The sequence below is a fragment of the Annulohypoxylon truncatum genome (assembly GCF_022578515.1).
Source record: "Annulohypoxylon truncatum strain CBS 140777 unplaced genomic scaffold F4807scaffold_3, whole genome shotgun sequence".
Lineage (NCBI taxonomy): Eukaryota > Fungi > Ascomycota > Sordariomycetes > Xylariales > Hypoxylaceae > Annulohypoxylon > Annulohypoxylon truncatum.
Window position 1 is genome coordinate 1,334,708 of NW_025953789.1, and position 17,547 is coordinate 1,352,254.

At 48.9% G+C, this 17,547-nt stretch overlaps 5 protein-coding genes across 5 annotated transcripts; 3 read left to right on the plus strand and 2 right to left on the minus strand.

The window, feature by feature from the left end:
• Positions 1–121: 121 nt before the first annotated feature.
• F4807DRAFT_410037 (uncharacterized protein) lies at positions 122–2,073 on the plus strand. Its single transcript, XM_047996581.1, has 4 exons — positions 122–282; positions 517–907; positions 978–1,747; positions 1,806–2,073. Exons 2-3 carry the CDS (start codon positions 860–862, stop codon positions 1,578–1,580), a joined length of 651 nt encoding a protein of 216 aa, XP_047858505.1. The 5' UTR covers positions 122–282; positions 517–859; the 3' UTR covers positions 1,581–1,747; positions 1,806–2,073.
• On the plus strand, positions 2,074–3,971 carry F4807DRAFT_410041 (FMN-dependent dehydrogenase-domain-containing protein). The gene is made up of 4 exons (XM_047996582.1): positions 2,074–2,187; positions 2,271–3,557; positions 3,630–3,703; positions 3,772–3,971. Exons 1-4 carry the CDS (start codon positions 2,151–2,153, stop codon positions 3,862–3,864), a joined length of 1,491 nt encoding a protein of 496 aa, XP_047858506.1. The 5' UTR covers positions 2,074–2,150; the 3' UTR covers positions 3,865–3,971.
• A 1,034-nt stretch (positions 3,972–5,005) lies between these two features.
• Positions 5,006–6,491, plus strand: F4807DRAFT_207939 (uncharacterized protein). Its single transcript, XM_047993891.1, has 3 exons — positions 5,006–5,418; positions 5,480–6,023; positions 6,124–6,491. The coding sequence occupies exons 1-3, from the start codon at positions 5,264–5,266 to the stop codon at positions 6,448–6,450; spliced, it is 1,026 nt and encodes a 341-aa protein (XP_047858507.1). The 5' UTR covers positions 5,006–5,263; the 3' UTR covers positions 6,451–6,491.
• A 383-nt stretch (positions 6,492–6,874) lies between these two features.
• On the minus strand, positions 6,875–8,266 carry F4807DRAFT_456532 (Aldo/keto reductase; the record flags this gene model as incomplete). Its single annotated transcript, XM_048000890.1, has 4 exons — positions 6,875–7,100; positions 7,192–7,608; positions 7,748–8,007; positions 8,087–8,266. 4 exons carry the CDS (start codon positions 8,264–8,266, stop codon positions 6,875–6,877), a joined length of 1,083 nt encoding a protein of 360 aa, XP_047858508.1.
• Positions 8,267–8,421: 155 nt separating this feature from the next.
• Positions 8,422–10,600, minus strand: F4807DRAFT_207976 (uncharacterized protein). Its single transcript, XM_047993892.1, has 5 exons — positions 9,647–10,600; positions 9,099–9,590; positions 8,947–9,040; positions 8,698–8,893; positions 8,422–8,640 (listed from the first exon to the last, which is right to left on the minus strand). Exons 1-5 carry the CDS (start codon positions 10,103–10,105, stop codon positions 8,577–8,579), a joined length of 1,305 nt encoding a protein of 434 aa, XP_047858509.1. The 5' UTR covers positions 10,106–10,600; the 3' UTR covers positions 8,422–8,576.
• Positions 10,601–17,547: the final 6,947 nt, after the last annotated feature.

The following is a 17,547-nucleotide window of genomic DNA, read 5'->3' on the forward strand; positions in this document are numbered from 1 at the left end:
ATGTGACGTGCAGGACATGGCACAGGTACCTCCCTGGCAGCTGCGTCACTCTGCCAGACACACGCCGCGGCAACTACGATGGAGATATTAAATATTGTAAATCTATATAATACCAGGTATCTCACCAATAATTTTGCCTTCGACGAAACTTCCACAACCATTCACATTCTCATTCACGCTTACCCTCGCTCTTTCAAAAATAGTACAATCGCAAACTTCATTATCACCGATTTATTTGGTCAGTCTTGACAACAACTTAAAAACAGCTTGGAGACATCCGACGTAAGTATATAATTTCTATTTCCCTCATTCTAGAACAACATGTCATTGTTTCGTCTTCATCTCAGTTTTTCATATATAGCGACACGTCGCGAATACATCTACTTTATGCGTATCTAATATTTTTTTTTTCCTTTTTTTCCCTCGTCTTGATCCATCGCCAACCTATGAACGAGCAGAAGCTAGCTCGTATAATAATTCTAAGAAAATGCGACACCCACTAACACCGTACCACAGTTGATCACAGTTCAGATCACGATTTCGTCACACCACTCTAACTAAGGAAGCATTCTAGAGTAGTACTCTGAGAACCATTTTCGGATTCTTCACAATGAGTTCGAGCAAGCAGTATCTTCCAACACGACCTAAGAGACAGGACAAGGCAAAAATGAAGGAGGATATTGTCGACGAGGCTCATCCCGATGAAACCTAGAAGAGTTCATCGAGTCCAGTCAAACGTCGAAAAGAAACAAAGGACGATGGCTATGATGAGAGTGAACCTTCACCTTCTAGGGAGCCAGATTGTGATGAGACGCCTAAGAAACGCAGGAAGGTCAGCAACGCAGAATGCCAACAGTGGATGGCCGGTCTCTACGACGACAAGACTGCAAACGCCGCTACCTTTTATGTAAGTTCCTTACCACTCTCCCTTGAACCATATACATACAGCGATATATATTAATATTAACCTTGCCCAGGGAAAATCAGGACAGCGATCAACAGTTGAGCAGGATTCATCATTAGATGCTGTACGCGATTCGGGACGTGTTAGTCACAACTCGAATCGTTCATCCCGTACTGCAGAATCCGAGGTAAGCGTGGCTTCAAGCAACAACATGCTACAAAAGCTCATACGTGAACGAGAACGACGTGAATATCGTCAGCAGTTCGCACACCCTGGGCCTGCTCCTCCTGCTCCTCGTCCTCACTATCTTCCTAACCCCGACCCTAATCCGCAACCTCAGCATCAGCCGTGGCCTCAGCTTCCACCTCACCATCTCTACTCACCAGAGCGACCCAGGCTGGTTTATATGGATATCAGTCAAGGTTATCCAATTCCAGTCTCGAATTTACCACCTAATTACAGGTCAAATGTGGCTCCTGTAGCTTATCATCCGCTCTTTGATCTTCCTCCTCCTCGCGGACACCCTATGCCCCCACTCTTTTATACGGCCCCTATAGCTCCGGCGGCGCATCAGAATAGCTATTCCTCTACTCCTCCTCGCGCTCCAGGAGCTAGTAATATAAGAAGGGCCCGGGCTAATCAAGACAACAAGAAACCTACCGCTGAGAGCAAGTAGACCAATTGACTGGGATGAAGGTTCACCACCCAGGAACCTTGGGAGTTAGAACTTTCGGTCTGATTTAATCAAAGCATAGGTGTCCCGCCGACGTCATGTTATGCAAGGCGCATGAGTGCATAGGGCCTTGGAAGGATTTCTCTGAGGTGGATATTTTCTTTGTGTCGCCTGCGCCGAATTAGCGGTGGTTTGAGGCTGGCATGCTGAAGGTGGATAGTGACAATACAATCTGATAAAATCGCCGTAATTGTCCTAATTAGTGCTTTACCTTTTCCACCAATGAGAGCTAACCCCAAGCTCTCCAGGCTTCGGCAAGTTATCCAATAGGAGTTATCTAATAGCTAATAGCGGGATTCATACCCGTGGTAGCAGACTGGTAAAGCGCGGGGAGTTGCTAAGTTGAGAACGCCGATCGACCTCCGGGTTGTAGCGGGTTAAATACAGCCGAGAGCTGGAGAGCTGGAGCTCTCTCAATTCAATGATTTCCTTTTTAACATTTCCAGCGAAGTAGAGTACACATATTGTTTTGCAGTAGAAGATAGGTAGAGTATATCAATTGCCTGAAATGTTATGAAAATGTCGGAAAAGCTCATCAGCGCAAAGGAAGGTAAGATAAGGGTCTGAATGGTTCTTTTATACCCGATCTATTTCCATCCGTGCACTGTCACTGACAATTGCACGATCTCTCAGTCGAAAAGCACACGACAAGCGACAGTTGCTGGGTTGTGCTGTACGGTAACGTCTATGACGTGACCAAATTTCTCCCCGAGCACCCGGGGGGCTCCAAAATCATCCTACAACTCGCCGGCCGCGATGCTACGGAGGAATACGACCCCATACATCCTCCGGGCACACTAGAGGAAAACCTGAAGCCCGAGGCTAAGCTGGGCCGCATCGATCCCCAGACCATAGCTAAGACTAGCGGGCCGGAAACTAAAGAGGAGAAGGAGGAGGAAGGCCCGCCGCCGATGGAGAGCTTGCTCAATTTGAACGAGATCGAGGAGGTCGCCACGAAACGCATGCCCGAGAAGGCGTGGGCGTACTACTACTCGGCGAGCGACGACCAGATCACCAAGTCGTTCAACAACGCCGTGTACAAGGAGATCCTGCTGCGGCCGCGCGTCTTCGTCGACTGCACGAACTGCGACACGTCGACGTCGCTGCTGGGCCACAGGGTCGGCCTCCCGATCTTCGTGGCGCCGGCGGCCATGGCGCGGCTCGGACACCCGGACGGCGAGGCCGGGATCGCACGCGCGTGCGCAAGGTTCGGCGCGCTCCAGGTCATCTCGAACAACGCCAGCATGACGCCCGAGCAGGTCGTCGCGGACGCGGCGCCGGGCCAGGTCTTCGGATGGCAGCTGTACGTGCAGAACGACCGGGCGAGAAGCGAGGCGATGCTCGCGCGCGTCAACAGGATGCGCGACAGGTTCAAGTTCGTCGTTCTCACGCTCGACGCGCCGGCCCCCGGCAAGCGCGAGCTCGACGAGAAGCAGAACTTCAAGAACGCGACGAAAGTCGCGTCGGGCGTGAAGACGGACGACGAGCCGAGCAGGCCTGGGGGTGGGGGAGTCGGGCAGCAGCTTTTCTTCGGCACGGCGTCCGATCTCACGTGGAAGGTCACGCTGCCGTGGTTAGCAAAACACACGGACCTGCCGATCGTGCTGAAGGGCGTGCATACGCACGAGGACGCGTTCCTGGCGGCGCGCCACGCGCCCCAGGTTAAGGCTGTTATCTTGTCGAATCACGGCGGCAGGGCGCTGGATACGGCGTCCCCGCCCGTGTATACGCTTCTCGAGATCAGGAAGTATTGCCCCGAGGTCTTTGATAAGATCGAGGTCTGGGTCGACGGCGGGATTAAGAGGGGGACGGATGTGGTGAAGGCGCTGGCGCTGGGGGCTAGGGCTGTGGGTGTTGGACGGGCGGCGTTGTTTGGGCTCGGGGCTGGTGGGCAGGCGGGCGTGGAGAGGACTTTGGAGAGTAAGTTGAATTTTTTTATTCTATTTTTACGTGTTTGCTGTTGAGGTCTATGTTACTGACGCGGGCGAATAGTCCTGAAGGCGGAGACGGAGACGTGTATGAGGTTACTGGGCGTGCAGAACGTGAGCGAGTTGGGACCGAGACATGTGAGTGTTACTTGCCCCATTTCCCCTTTTCTATATGTGGTCATGAGGACTGACGTGGTTTGTTACAGATCAACACCAGCAAAGTAGAGAGGGATATATTCAATGGTGGTGCGGGGCTGGAGACTTTTGGACTGTGGGATAAGGTCAAGTCCAAGCTATGAGTTACGATGGCCATATGGGGTATAGATAGGATAGGTATTTGATTGTATGATTTATAGTAGCATTTGATATAACTAGAACAGCGAAATAATGATCTTATTTTGGATAACTATTATATTTCAAAGTTGGCTTCTAACTGTGTGTCAGTTCTGTTGTATGTGAACTATACACTTGGTTGAAATAATGGACATTATATGGCGGCTAGTCGCGGTGGTCTGGGTGTTTTCATGATCACTTTTGAATCTATGCTTTCAACATCGCAGTATACCGGGTATTCAGCGTAATGGTATCGGTGTTACTATTTTCGTGAGCGAAGAATTTAGCACTGAAAATGGCCTTGGATTTTCCGGCTTCAGCAGACAATTCATAAATCCATGACTTCCGTTGAGATGGCTGCTGCACCGGCATATATCATCTGCAGGTAGCCGAGGTCACATATTTGCTCCGTCCAGTCTCTTATGTCACATTTGTCTCAGAATACTTCGTTTTCCGCTTATTTTACGAACAAAGAGTAATAACAACCCGGCATCACTTGCTTAGACACCTATAATGAACGTACTTAAGAATTAGTCAGACTTCTTTCCCCAGGTTTTCTCCAGGTTTTCAGGTTTCAATGTGGAGGACTATATGGAGGACTTAACCTACCAGGATATCCTTCCAGGGGGCACAATTGATCCAATCAGCATCTTGCCCTTATACCACATAAGACGCCTTGCATGTTATGTTCACCTACCTAGGTACTTTGACAAGCAAACTTGGAAAACTTGGAGCAAAGAATTTTCATGTGCTCGTTCGCTACACCGAGGAAGAGAACGCCATTGGCTTCGATCTATAAGATTTACACGGCCCGATCTATTACTCCTCGAGCATCTCTGGGGTATCTGAGTTCGTGTCGCTTCGAAACAGGAAGGATCTCCTCCTCATACTATCTCCTCATTGGCGGACGTACTGTCGTGTAAGGTAACTAGCGTATTATAGGGGTCAAGTTGGTAATTGTGTAACTTGGCCTAGTCAATTTGGCCGAGCTAGCAAGCCTCTTCTCGGGGGAAGCTGTGAGGGTAACTCTTACAGGTCGACGCCAACGGCAGTGACAATCTTGATAATACTTATGGCAAGTAGGAAGGAATAGAAAGAGGGGGACAATGTGCCGCTACCACCCTAACACATAGGACCTTTCCAAGATCATGGGTTCGCAATGGTTGGTTGCGTACACGCCCCTTGCGAGACGCGGCTTGCCCTTAAAACATGTGATGATCCCTTTCAAACTGTTATTATACAACAGCTGCCCTTCTTTTTATTAATTCCGCGACAATTGACTCCTAGTCTGCAACTATCGCCATCCCCTGAATGAGAAGAGTGCGCTTTTAGATTCGAAGAAAAAGAAAAAGGGAGACTAGAAAGATGGCGGAGGCAACAAACGAGGGAGGCGCGAGTATTGGGAATGGCGGAAACGGCAAAAGTACTAGCAAGAGCTCAAGGGGCCATTGCAAAAGGTTATGGTGGCTTTACGTGTTGATAATACTCGTCATTGCGGTAGTTGTCGTTGTGCCTTGCGTGTAAGTCAACACCAATCAAGATTTAGTCACTACCTAAGAACATGATTAAGTATGTATTCAGGATACTCGTGGTCGTCCCGAGGATGGCTCAAAATAAGCTCGACGAGGCCAGGTTGACTATCGATGGCATCAGCGTTACCAAAGTCCAGACCAACTCTCTCAATATGGCCATCAACTCGACAATCACCACAGACGGATCGACTCATGCCACCATAGATGGATTCGAAGGGACCATGTATCTAGCAGACGCCAACCCTCCCCTTGCGTTCGCAAAGATCAACTTTCCAGAGACGACGTCGGACGCCCACCAGACGGTTGATATTAGCCAGGAAATCCCGATCTCGGACCAGAACGCTTTTACGACGTTCAATGAGCAACTCATCCAGCGCGAATCTGTCAATGTGTTGGTAAAAGGGGACACACATGTCCACGTCCGTGGAATATCCCGCGCCTATAGTGTAACCTTTAGCAAGACGGTCTCGCTTAAGGGGCTTGACGACTTTAAGGACCTCAGTGTCACGAACCCGCATGTGAGCCTCGCACAGGCTGACAACTTCAACGCTACTGCCCATATCCCCAACCCATCTTCGTTGACGCTAGACGTCGTAAGTTTTCTAGCACTCCTCCCCAACCAAATTCCCAGTGTCGTGATACTCAGGTATTAGCGGATTGAAGGGGGATGGGAGACTAATATGCGTTACTCAGGGCAATACTACTTTCCACACATACTTGAATGGCAGCGAAATCGGGACGTCGTACATATTAAATATGGTCCTACACCCAGGGACGAATGACTTTTTCATCTGGGCTGATATCAACAATACAGCTGTCCTTAACGCACTAACAAAACGACCCACGTGCGAGCGCAACGGCACCCTTACGTTCGAACTGTCTGGGAAGAATGTGACGAATCTTGGTCAGCCCATACCGTACTTCGCCAATTCATTGGCTGCTAGTAACATGAGCGTTGATATCCCCATCGGTCAAGCGATCAAGAGTGATATTGGTATCTCGGTTGGATGTATGGATTAATATGGATTCTGATGTCGCCTACTTTGGGAATGTTAGCAGGTTTAGATTTAAGTGAAAAAGTGGAATTATAATGATAGCTCACTACCTAAGTGATATGCCACCGAAGGGTGGTCCCATGAATAGGGGTAAGGGGTAAGAAATAAAGATGGGCTGCTTAATAGTTACCACTTTTCTAATCGAACTCACTAATGCAGACTTCTGATGCCAATGGCAGTAACAGACAGTGTCTTAATGACATCCATAAGCCAAATGTTAGATATTCTTAAAGTCCCATCATGTATTTATCGAAACCATTCGTATTCCAATCTAGAGTGGCGAAATTAATTACACCAAAACCCAAGCACATGGATTCCAACTCCCGGTCATACCTAATCTATGGGTTGAATGAATCAAATCCATCCCAGTGACGACATTCAAACAATATCTATTTCTCATATACAGTTCCAACAATCGCCGTACGAGCAGAGTCAGGATTGTACTCTTCGAGCGTCGGCGTATCGGCGAACAAGCCCAGGGCATGAGAAGGCGGATATCGGGTACCATGGCATGACGCCGCATCGACAAGCGACCTAATATGCGCGGTCTCCTCAGCAGTCAACTCGACAGAAGCCGCCGCAAAATTCTCTTCTAGCGTAGCGATTTTCGTAGTCCTACCGCGAAACAAATCCCATTAGCAGACAAACACCCAACCAACGAAACCGTCTAGGTACCTAGGTAGGTAATTCACTGCCACTAACTCACCCCGGAATAGGAAAAATATCATCCCCCTGCGCCAGCAGCCAAGCGAGCGTCAGCTGCGCGGCCGTGCACCCCTTCTTCTTCCCCTCGGCGATCCGCCGCAGCTCGTCAACGACTTCCAGGTTCTCGGGGAAGTTCTCGGCCGAGAAGCGCGGGTAGCTCGCGCGCACGTCGCCCGGCCCGAAGTCCGCGGCGCTGCGCACGCGGCCCGTGAGCAGCCCGCGCGAGAGCGGGCTGTAGGCTACGATGGCGACGCCTAACTCGCGGCAGGTGGCGAGTAAGGAGTTTGCGGGGGTCTCGATTTCGGTTGTGAAGGGGCTGTATTCGATTTGGACGGTGGTGATGGGGTGGATGGCGTGGGCGCGTCGGAGGGTGGTGGCGGAGACTTCGCTTAGGCCTATGTGGCGGATTTTGCCTTGGCTTTTTTGGGTTGGGGTGTTAGCTTTTGCTTTCCAGGTAGATTCATGAGGTTTTCATCGGAGGTTTCGTGGACTTTTGGTGTTTGGCAAGGGTGGTGAAATAGGGGTAGAGGTAGGTAAGGGGGAAGTAAAAGACGCACTCCTTCAACTTGACCATCTCGGCGATGATAAGCTCGATCGGCGTGCTGCCGTCAAGGCGGTGCGGGTAGTATAGGTCGATGTAGCCGATGCCCATACGCTTCAAGCTCTTGTCGCAGGCCTCGCTCACGTACGCGGCGTCGCCGCGGAAACTGAATCTGCCGCCGTCTAAGACGACGGCGCCGAACTTGGTCGCGAGGAATATGTCAGAACGCTTGCCGGTCTTGGCGAACCATTTTCCTATGATGTCCTCGGAGTCACCCTGTTGTAGGGGTTCGAATACATGTTAATTTTGAAAATGGAAGTCTATCATAGTATGATAATGTTGCGGAGAGGCTTACGTAGAAGTCGCTGGTGTCCCAAAAAGTCTCACCGATTTTATGGGCATGGTCGAGGAGCTCGATTCGCTGTTCGTCCGGCATGGGCTTTCCGTAGCTCATCGAGAGACCCATAGTGCCGAAGCCGATTCGAGGGACCAGAGGGCCGTTTTTGCCTAATGGACGAGTTGGGACGGAAGACATGGTTAGGTATTGATTAGGTGCTGAGCTAGGTGTAGTGTATCGGTAGGTCGAATACGGAGGTAGTTAGATAGGAGTGAGTTTGAAGCATGAAGACTTGATGACTGGAGAAGATCATATTCGATATTTCCATCAGACAGGACCGTATATTTATATCATGACCAAAGGTAGGGAGTAAGGAAGTTCATAATAAGAGCTCACTCCATATTCTCCGCGTCAGTCATGTGTAGTCCGCTCCGCTGGTGCGGACTAGGAGTGGAGCTTTGGGGTTGCGGAGTTGTGGCAAGTTCCTGCCTGTATGAGAGGAACACTCCTATTCTAGAAGTCGTCTACTTGTCTCGTAGCAAAACGTCTTCACTTCGTCCAAACCGAAAGATCTAATAGGAAAAGGTTAATAATCGAGGGAATGGTGGTTGTGATAGGCGAACGCTTACAAGGTCAAGAAAGCTAAGGCAAAGTCATCTATGTCGTCTCCTTTTCCAGTCCGCAGAAATTCGTCAAAGCAAAAGGCAGATATAATCCACATGGGCTTTTCGTTCCATGCTCTATAGAAATCAAAAGAGTTCGTCGCAGTCCATAGATGTCTCGATAGGGTTGATCGATGGATATATTCCCATTTCCCAAAATTATCTGGGCTCACAGGTTAGCTGTGGATTCAAAAATAGACAAGTCGATGCTATTACCTTCATCACCTCGGTCCTTCAACAAGTCCCAGAAAGTTTTGAGAGCGTGGCATATGATATAGGTCCTCCTGACACTTTCTGCGAACACCCAACGCTAAAGATTGTCAGTGACCATGTGCTTCCTAATGTAGAAACTCATTCTTCAAACTTACTTCCCAAGACTCAGGTTGCCTTTTGCGAAGTTCAGTCATATCCAGTTCAGCTACATCGTCAAGGTTGTCCCTTATATTGTTCAACTCTTCGTTCCATGATTCCAGAATAGGCAAATCATTCTCGGCTCGTTGGCCAAGGGAGATGTCTCCATCAAACATGCAAATAGTTTGGTAAACTACCAGGGCATGAACCCTCGCAAGTTTTTCCCGTGGTGTAAATGATACACCACTGGCAGTGTTTATGAGATTATTGACGTTCTCGTGAAGAATCTTTAGGACGAAGCCGCGAGTTTCTTTCGTCTGGTTTGTGTATAGGACGCACGTAGCGAATGCCTGTAAGATCCAGCGCGGCGTGTTTCCTACGTACAGCTGGCTATGCATGTATATAGTTGACTTATTCTGAGCAAATGTAACATGAAAGTTTTTGAAGACATTTACTGCGTAGGCAATTCTCGACGAAGGGTCGGCAAGTTGCCACGGGGCATAATCGTCCTACGGTCATAAGAATTAACGCAGGAAAAGACCTGAAGTGCTATATAGACACTTACACAGACGGGTGCTATCCTGGAATAATCTGGTCGCGTTAGGGCTTTACTCGTTGGCGAAGACGCCATTGGCACGTCTCGTCCCAGGAGATCAGACAACCCATATGTATCACCGAATGTACTCCCAGACATTGAATTTAGCAGAGACTCTAAAGTCCCATCGATTTGTAGTGTCGCGTCAGGTAGAGCTACGTCTGCGTCAAATGCGGTAGAGAACCCGCCATCGTTCAACACAAAGCCGCTGTCATAGGACGCTGAAGAAGGACTAGCAACAGTGTCTACGCCGATAGAACCATTTGCGGAATTATAACGGGGTTGCATATCCGACTTGCCTCCATATGAACAAGGACATCTCTTCCTAACACAGTTTCCGCAGGTCGGCGTCTGCTTATCGCAACGTCGCTTGCTTTTTACGCAGGCGTTGCAACTTTTCTGCCGCGACGATATCCCGCCAGGAGCCATGGATTCTGCTGCGGAACAATGACTCAGAGATGGGAGGATAGACGTTATGAATAAATGCTAACCGCTTAGCAATAGATAATCCGCACATAGAAAAAAACTGTACATGTGTTTGTTCTGGTAGAATGAGAGGATGTCCTAACGAACACGACAAGAGAAGGCCTACAAAGGCTGACGTTGGAAGTCCGCAACTCCGCCGCCGATTCATGCCAACTCCGCAAGATCCACTTAGAGCAATCCGCCACCATTTACAATTCTAGATTACGGGAGTGCTGATTCAGCTCAGTACATAGTTGAGGCCGCAAAGCTTTGAGTGACGCTTCACGAAAATATTTTAGGGCACAAGAAGAATTGAGCTCCTTCTCAATTCCAACACCGAGAGGGCTCTCATTTATCTTGCGACGGTCTTAGTGGCTGAGCTGAAATATACAGTGTAGCCTGGGGCATACTAGGTATTTATTTGTACGACATTCGCAAGATAGCTGGCTTGTGCTTATAATTTTGAAATGTAGTGGTTATATTTACTATAGTCAGGAACCCCTATCCCTTCTCTCCCAAGATGCTTGTAGCTATAATGACTACCTATACCTACTAGTGGTGAATATCAGCAATCGCCGTTGAAATTTTTCCGTATTCCTGTACACACCTAGGTATGTTCCGTGTAGTTGAAGTCTGTTACGTACGACTTCGTAGTGCGGTCAAGTTCATAGGTGACCACAATGACGGGCACCAGGCTCGCTGCAGTCGCACTTCTGTATACCATTTCACAGTAAGCGGCATCTGATTAGCTTGAAGGTGTTCCAAATAACTCCATCGTCCTCTGAAACTGTTACACCAGATCCCGAAAGCCACGGTGCTGGTGTCACGACTGGCTGGGCTCCATCGTGGATTCTAGCATGGCAACCGTTGTTTCAGTAGATGAAGAGGTTCAGCTAGTAGATTGGTTCGCGAGAAGCACGCTGGCATGAGACATTAGCCAGGATACGCGAGGGATGACTGGTAAAAGATGGTGCTCCACTGGTTCATTTGTATAGTATAGACGTGGCGATGCTAAGGAAAAAAGAAAAGAACTTTACTCGGAAGTCGTCTCAAAATGTCCCAACCAGTCGGCACGCAAGGAAAACGAGAACCTGGAGGCCGCTGAATCGCGAATTCCTGCCTATTCAAGATCTAGATTCGGCCGTCAAGCGGCATAGCGGGAGAGGCCTTGCAGACGGAACCCGGCAGGACTTTCAAGCAAACCCGCCCAGCTCCTTACAGAACGCGATACATCCGCGTCCGAGACAGACGGGTCCCACGCTGTGGCAGGTCGGACTATCGCATCCAGATCGCGCTACCTCGGGGTCTAGAAACGTGGTAGAGAAGGTACAGAAATCCTGCCGTGCCCCCAAAAGTCCCATGTCTCACCTGCTACCCCGAAATTTTGGAAAGGGGGAAATCCCACGGGATCCGATTTCCTGGGGCAAAAAAAACGTGAGGACAAAGATCCGTCGAAAGGAGGAGGGAAGTGTTTGACGAACGGTCTCGCCAGCGTCTTCCCCTTAAGGAAAATAGGTGAGGCCATCGTACCACGTAGGGCCTCCTGAATTACACAAGGTAGATAGGTTCCTGTGAGGTAGTTGGGATAAATCGAGGACGGTGAAGGTTGTCTAACAAGTTGAAAATTATCTAAGTACGTAGGCAGTCTTAACTTCTCGCCGTATAGGAAACCTGACTATTCTCATACGTAGTACGTCCCCTGAGGCTTTGGTTATCCCCCAGGTCAAGAGTTTAGCGAGATGTGACGGTGCTACTGTGCAGGTTGGCACCGAAACTATTGGCCAGCCGTGCGATAAAAGAGTTGCCGTTCATACTAATCAATTGCCCCTGGCGTTAACTATTGACGAACATCGTCTCTATGTGATCAAGTTGTACCAAATTGTATATGCCGTATATCCGAGAGAGTAGATACTGTTTCTTCGCAACGCACGGGACGTAGCACGATTGGACTTGAGTGTACGCATGCATTTGTTTTCTGATTCTAACCTTGAGCGAGAGCTCAGGACTAAGCGCTGAAGTTGTTCAAAACTTCAACGGTCATCAAAGAACATGCTATCGTCTCGTGATGATATATCACTCTCAACACTCCTCCCTATTCACAAATGCAAGGAAGGATTCTAAGTGCCGCGGCCGTCTCCGAACCTATTTGTCGCCGCGGTGGCGCCGTGTAGTGAATAGTTGAATAGTGCCATAGCTGACGCCAGGAACTAATCGGCGGATTCGAATAACCAGGGGTAATCCACGCCGGGATTCGAATCATTCAGCTCGTGGCATGCTCGTCAGCATGCATCCACATACATACCTAGTATACAATATTACATCACAATCGTCGGTCAAGGCCTGTCCGTAGGATCATATAATTCGCTTGTAGAATTTAGCATCGCGAATAAGCATAGATCTAAGCGCAGGGCATGGATAACCCGTCTGGTTAGCCTCTTAGGTTTCGCCCCCTACATACGCACGTAGAGCCTCCACGTTGGCGTCACAGACGGGATGGCCCCCCGGCGGGAGTGGCGCGCGGATCCTATTCCTTCGGCGATACCCAGCAGACCGAGGTGTATGAAAAGGAAACTGCCAAAGGAGAAAGCAACTGATTTTCCAGGTTTCGCAATGCCTCGACGTGTGTGCTCGGTAGGTCTCAGACCACACCAGCTACGAAGCTTACAGGCCAAAAAGCTTGCGAAGTCAAGTAAGGGTTAGCTCTTAGTAACAATCAGCTGTGCTGCAGTGGTGATCCCGAGAGGAGTCGGCTCGGATTAGGCGAAAGCGGAAGTTCCTCCATAAGGATCTTCCACGCAGCATCAAACTAACTATCGACTAATTAGTACATAGTGAATATGCGTGCTTATTTTTTTCTTCGAATGCCATTCGGATGGAGGACGAATCGAGCTTAGGCGTTTGAATACTTTGTAATACTGCATGTATGCCTAAGCCGGTAGGGTGTCCGTGGTAAACTCCATGAAATAGCGAGGCTATTGAAAGGCCGAGGTCTAACTATTATAGTATGCTAATGATCGAAAATGTGGCTGGATTCTATCCTACTAGTTCCCGTCGGACACGGTTTAATTCCGCTTAGGGTCTCCAGACGCTGTGTATCGTCCTCGGTAAGGCTAGATCTCTTGGACCCCCCACGTGTAAGACGAATAGCTTCAAGGCTAGTTTCTCGTGGGAAGAATGAACTACGCAACAATAACGCGAGGGAGAAGAGCGCATAGATCGTATTCATCTACGTGCTAGATCGCTCTACCCCGTGCATCGATCCAGGTGCGGATAGCAAAAAGCAACGGCTGCAGTCGGAAGAATCCATAGTAGAGATCTCCTTAGGCGGAGAGCGGACGCCGTCTTTTCTTTTCTCGCATCCAATAGTTCAACGGTTCATTGAACAGTCCCCAACCTTGCGCGAACCGCTGGTACGACGTAGGCTGGTACCAACTCGAAGGCAACCGTGAGAATTACCGCCCGAAATCATAATCGAATCTCGTGTTGTCAACTTTACGTAGATCAGCTTTTATATCAAAATTGAAATGCTGGCTGAGTATAGTCTCTATTTGTCCCTGGTCCTAGCCCGATTAGTTTATAAAGCCGCCAAATGGCATGACTTTTACTCCTACCTGGTGTTGCACAGTCACTATACTGATGGGTCCTAGACTGCTTTACGAACACTACGCACATAGGCGCGCTACTAAATACGTAGTATGGCTCTCGGTAGATGTTGCATGGTATCACATTCGTAAAGGTGGCCGATCCTTGGGGAGCTGATCGTGTCGTTCTAAAATAATCTTGGCGCCCTTATATGGCAGATACAGTAAGCAGAAAAGGGTTAATAAGCTACCTATATCGGTGTAGCGCGATGGAGTGCATAAGGCATTGCACGGGAGACAGGTTTACCGTTCTATATGTTCTGTAAGGAACAGAAGTGGTGCGCTTCCTAGACTCTTTTGATATTAGACCGAGAAGCATCCCATCGAGTACCTTTCTACGAATAGAAGCAGACTTGGTACAAATACCCTTAAAAAGAATAACGTGAGCTACCGGTAGCCCTGTTATTTCTAGTCCGGGGACCTGGCAAGGATATTCACCACGGGCCAGTATGAGGCTTGACTTTTTAATATCAGATCTGGGTGCTATCGAATAATAGCTCGGCCAAAAAAAGATAGGGAACGGCCGAACCAGGACGAGGATCTCACTCCCGAAATGACGAGAATCACCGATTAACCCTGCTTTGTTGCTAGCCTTACTACTACGCAGAGACGATACCTGGTGAGCTTGGCACAGCACAGGGAATCAGGGATATGGCGGAGGCGCTAGCGAAGGGAAAATTCCTTTTAAGTGTATGAGGAACGTGGCATGCCGCATGCCGCGCCCACGCCCACACCAACACCAAAGCTTGGGGGGGTGAAAGGGATGGGGAAACTTGTGAGCCTAAACGGGGTCACGATGAAAAAATTTAGGAGGGGGGTGGGAACGATCACCGTTATCCGCCTTGCAGGCATGGAACCCTGACTGGGTGATGATTGGTACCGATTTCTAACTTCCTGTAGGCTATCACATATGTAGGCCAATTTACGTTTGTAGTTTGTAGTTTGCAGTTTGCAGTGCCGGCGGCCCCCAAGTATCTGCGTGTCGTTGACGATGAAGATATCTGATCTAACAGGCCTTGATACGTACTGGCAGCCTTATGCCGTGACAGAAATCCAGTTTATGATGTCTTCGTAATATGTCTTAACTTAAGCCTAAAAAGGGGTTACGAGGAGCGAAGGAACAGGATAATATACATTAAATAATATGTACGTGACTCGAGTAATGTGGAACGCCGTCAACCACGTGGAAGTTCTCGACCTACATATGTATCTGAATCAACGTGTACAGAATACTCGCTTTATACAATGCATTAAGCAAGCATTAATACTGTATAAAGCGGAGAAAGGTGGCTTGGTGAAGACGTCCACACCCCCTTTTCCTGCGCATGCATACATTTTACCTACGATGTGCCTCAAGTCGCACAAGCTTCTAAACTTCCAATTCGTCGACAGAGAAAAAGCCCTGGGTAAGGTCTCACCCAAGACTTGCATGAGGCGCGGCAATTCTGCAAGACAAACTGAGATGTTCCCCCCTCCAGTAGAGATTGGGAGGAAGGTTGAAATGGTATAGATCCGGACACTGTGCTTCACTTGAGGGCGTCTCTTTTTTTGTCTCCCGTCCCTGTCCCTATACTATACCTAACCCTATACCTCTCTCACTCCAACAGAAAGAAAAACTTGTATGTAATATGTAAAACCCGCGCGGTACACCGAATGTGAAATATGACAGATATCACACCGACCGATGGCAAGCGACAGCCCGAAAGTGCGTGTGGGCGTCCCGCCTGTGTGTTTGCGTGCGACGCGTGTACGAGTCCTTGGCGAGACTTGGTGATAGGTCTCTTCGTCCCAAGAATGCAAGACGCTCTTGTGGAGTGGCGGCGTGAGCGATAGAAGGCTCTCACACACCAGAACTCTGCCATCTACTCTCGAGGGTCTGGAGAATGGGATGTAACGCATATTTACATATATATGGCACCTAATGATTTGTCAAACAACTACCGCCGTTGTCGAAGACCATTACAGCGCATATCTGACTAAGACTGATAAGTCTCTTTTTTACCTATTGTCTCTGCAGGGAATCGATGATGGGGTGTAGTGTGTAGGAACCAAAGTCTAGTGAAGTCTTGTTTCTGAGGTCATTAAGTCACACGGTAAGATGGTTTGGCCTCATGATTGAGACGATTCCATAACCGAGCACATTAGCAGGACAGCCGGTCCGGTGCTTTAGGGTGGCATGAGGAGTTAGCAAACCCGAGACAGCAGATCCGGAACCTATCTTTCTGGTTGACATCTTTGCGCTTCCGTGATTTCACGGAGCAGAGCGACGTCGGCAAACAAGTTACACCTCGCCAGGGCCATGTAAGATGCCGTCGCTAACTTCTGGATCGTGCTGCGTCAGGCATTTCTGTTCCTTATACTGGTAGCTCCCAACCTGTTTTTCGTACCGACATCCCCACCGCTCGCGACGTAGGGGATGGTCCATAGCCAATCCGGTGGAGAGAGCTTCCAAGGTTGTCCCTTTCCGTAGATCTGAGAGATGGTGTGCCGTGAGGGCGGCGGCATTAGAGATCCTGTCGTATATGTATGTATGTATGTACGTATACAAGATCAACTTTTGACAGGTCTGTCGGAAAGCTACCCGTTTGATACGCACCCCGCATAGTTGATGGGATATGGTGCATAACACTGTGCCGAACATCTCGTCAACCAACACAGGGTAGTATTAGGCTTAGTCTGGAGCTTAGCCATGTTACTAAAAGGGATTTGTATGGTTAGCAGGTACCACCTCACGTGGCGGCGGGAGGATCGTAAGAAGCCAAGGTATCGTAAGATGGCTCTAGTAATAGTGTAGGTAGGTAGACCGTAGACGTCCGCTGCAGCGGATCCCAAGCGAGCTTATTGACATCCAGCGTAGGTACATCCTTACATACCTACATACCTACATACCTACATACCTACATACATACATACATCACTACTTCTGTCGTTTCGGGCATTACTTCTCTTCAGGGACACCGACGGTAACGTACCCATACATGATGCTTCACATCATCCTAGGCTAATTTATGACCTCGATCGGAGAAGCGCTTGAGATTATAGAGGACTAGTCGAATGCCTAGGCCCAATGCGTAGTAATGGTTGAAGATGTGTATACGCATAGTATTTCAATATTTGTGTCTTACATGCCTTACAAACCTAAGCCGATATACTTGATTTGTGGTGCGATTTTGACCATCTTTAATAGATAGCAAACACAAATATAGCCATTATATCTGGGTACGCCGACTAGGGTACCCAGGTGGGTAAGTGTGAACTGCCGGGGAAACACATTGGTGAGACTATGCGTATGTTTTCTAACTGTTGGTCAGCCATTTCACATATTCAGGTAGCGGCAAATATAATAGAGCCCATTTCGTGTTGGCGGAGACGGAAGTTCTCATACATATTCCAATCACTTGATGCTTTAGGAGTTAAAGCGATATCCATGTCTCGACGGTATGTCATCTATTTGTAAACCCCTACAAAGGGTTCTCCCCCCCCGGTTTCCCCCCGTACAACCTACCTTGGTAGCACGGCCCATGTTGTTACCAACCGCGCTGGTATCCGGTATTGGGTTCCAGCACGAGCCATCAGATAACTCGTGCTTTTACAGGGCAGCGGGGGACAAGCTTGGATTTCCTTCTTCCGTACCTTTTAAGGTCGCTTGGATTGTCTGAGCTTGTCAGTGTCCCTGACTCCCTGCGAACTTCCAGGCTCGATCAGACCAAACAGACCACCAGTGACCATTAGTGACCACCAGTTCCCTGGACTCGGGCGGCAAAA

Coding starts and splice junctions, on each gene's coding strand:
- F4807DRAFT_410037 (XM_047996581.1), top strand. CDS start 860: ATGGCCGGTCTCTACGACGACAAGACTGCAAACGCCGCTACCTTTTAT. Junction 908..977: donor CAAACGCCGCTACCTTTTAT/GTAAGTTCCTTA, acceptor AACCTTGCCCAG/GGAAAATCAGGACAGCGATC.
- F4807DRAFT_410041 (XM_047996582.1), top strand. CDS start 2,151: ATGAAAATGTCGGAAAAGCTCATCAGCGCAAAGGAAG. Junction 2,188..2,270: donor GCTCATCAGCGCAAAGGAAG/GTAAGATAAGGG, acceptor ACGATCTCTCAG/TCGAAAAGCACACGACAAGC. Junction 3,704..3,771: donor GCGAGTTGGGACCGAGACAT/GTGAGTGTTACT, acceptor GGTTTGTTACAG/ATCAACACCAGCAAAGTAGA.
- F4807DRAFT_207939 (XM_047993891.1), top strand. CDS start 5,264: ATGGCGGAGGCAACAAACGAGGGAGGCGCGAGTATTGGGAATGGCGGA. Junction 5,419..5,479: donor GTTGTCGTTGTGCCTTGCGT/GTAAGTCAACAC, acceptor GTATGTATTCAG/GATACTCGTGGTCGTCCCGA. Junction 6,024..6,123: donor CTTCGTTGACGCTAGACGTC/GTAAGTTTTCTA, acceptor TGCGTTACTCAG/GGCAATACTACTTTCCACAC.
- F4807DRAFT_207976 (XM_047993892.1), bottom strand. CDS start 10,105: ATGGCTCCTGGCGGGATATCGTCGCGGCAGAAAAGTTGCAACGCCTGC. Junction 9,591..9,646: donor CCAGGATAGCACCCGTCTGT/GTAAGTGTCTAT, acceptor TTATGACCGTAG/GACGATTATGCCCCGTGGCA. Junction 8,894..8,946: donor GAAGGACCGAGGTGATGAAG/GTAATAGCATCG, acceptor CTGTGAGCCCAG/ATAATTTTGGGAAATGGGAA.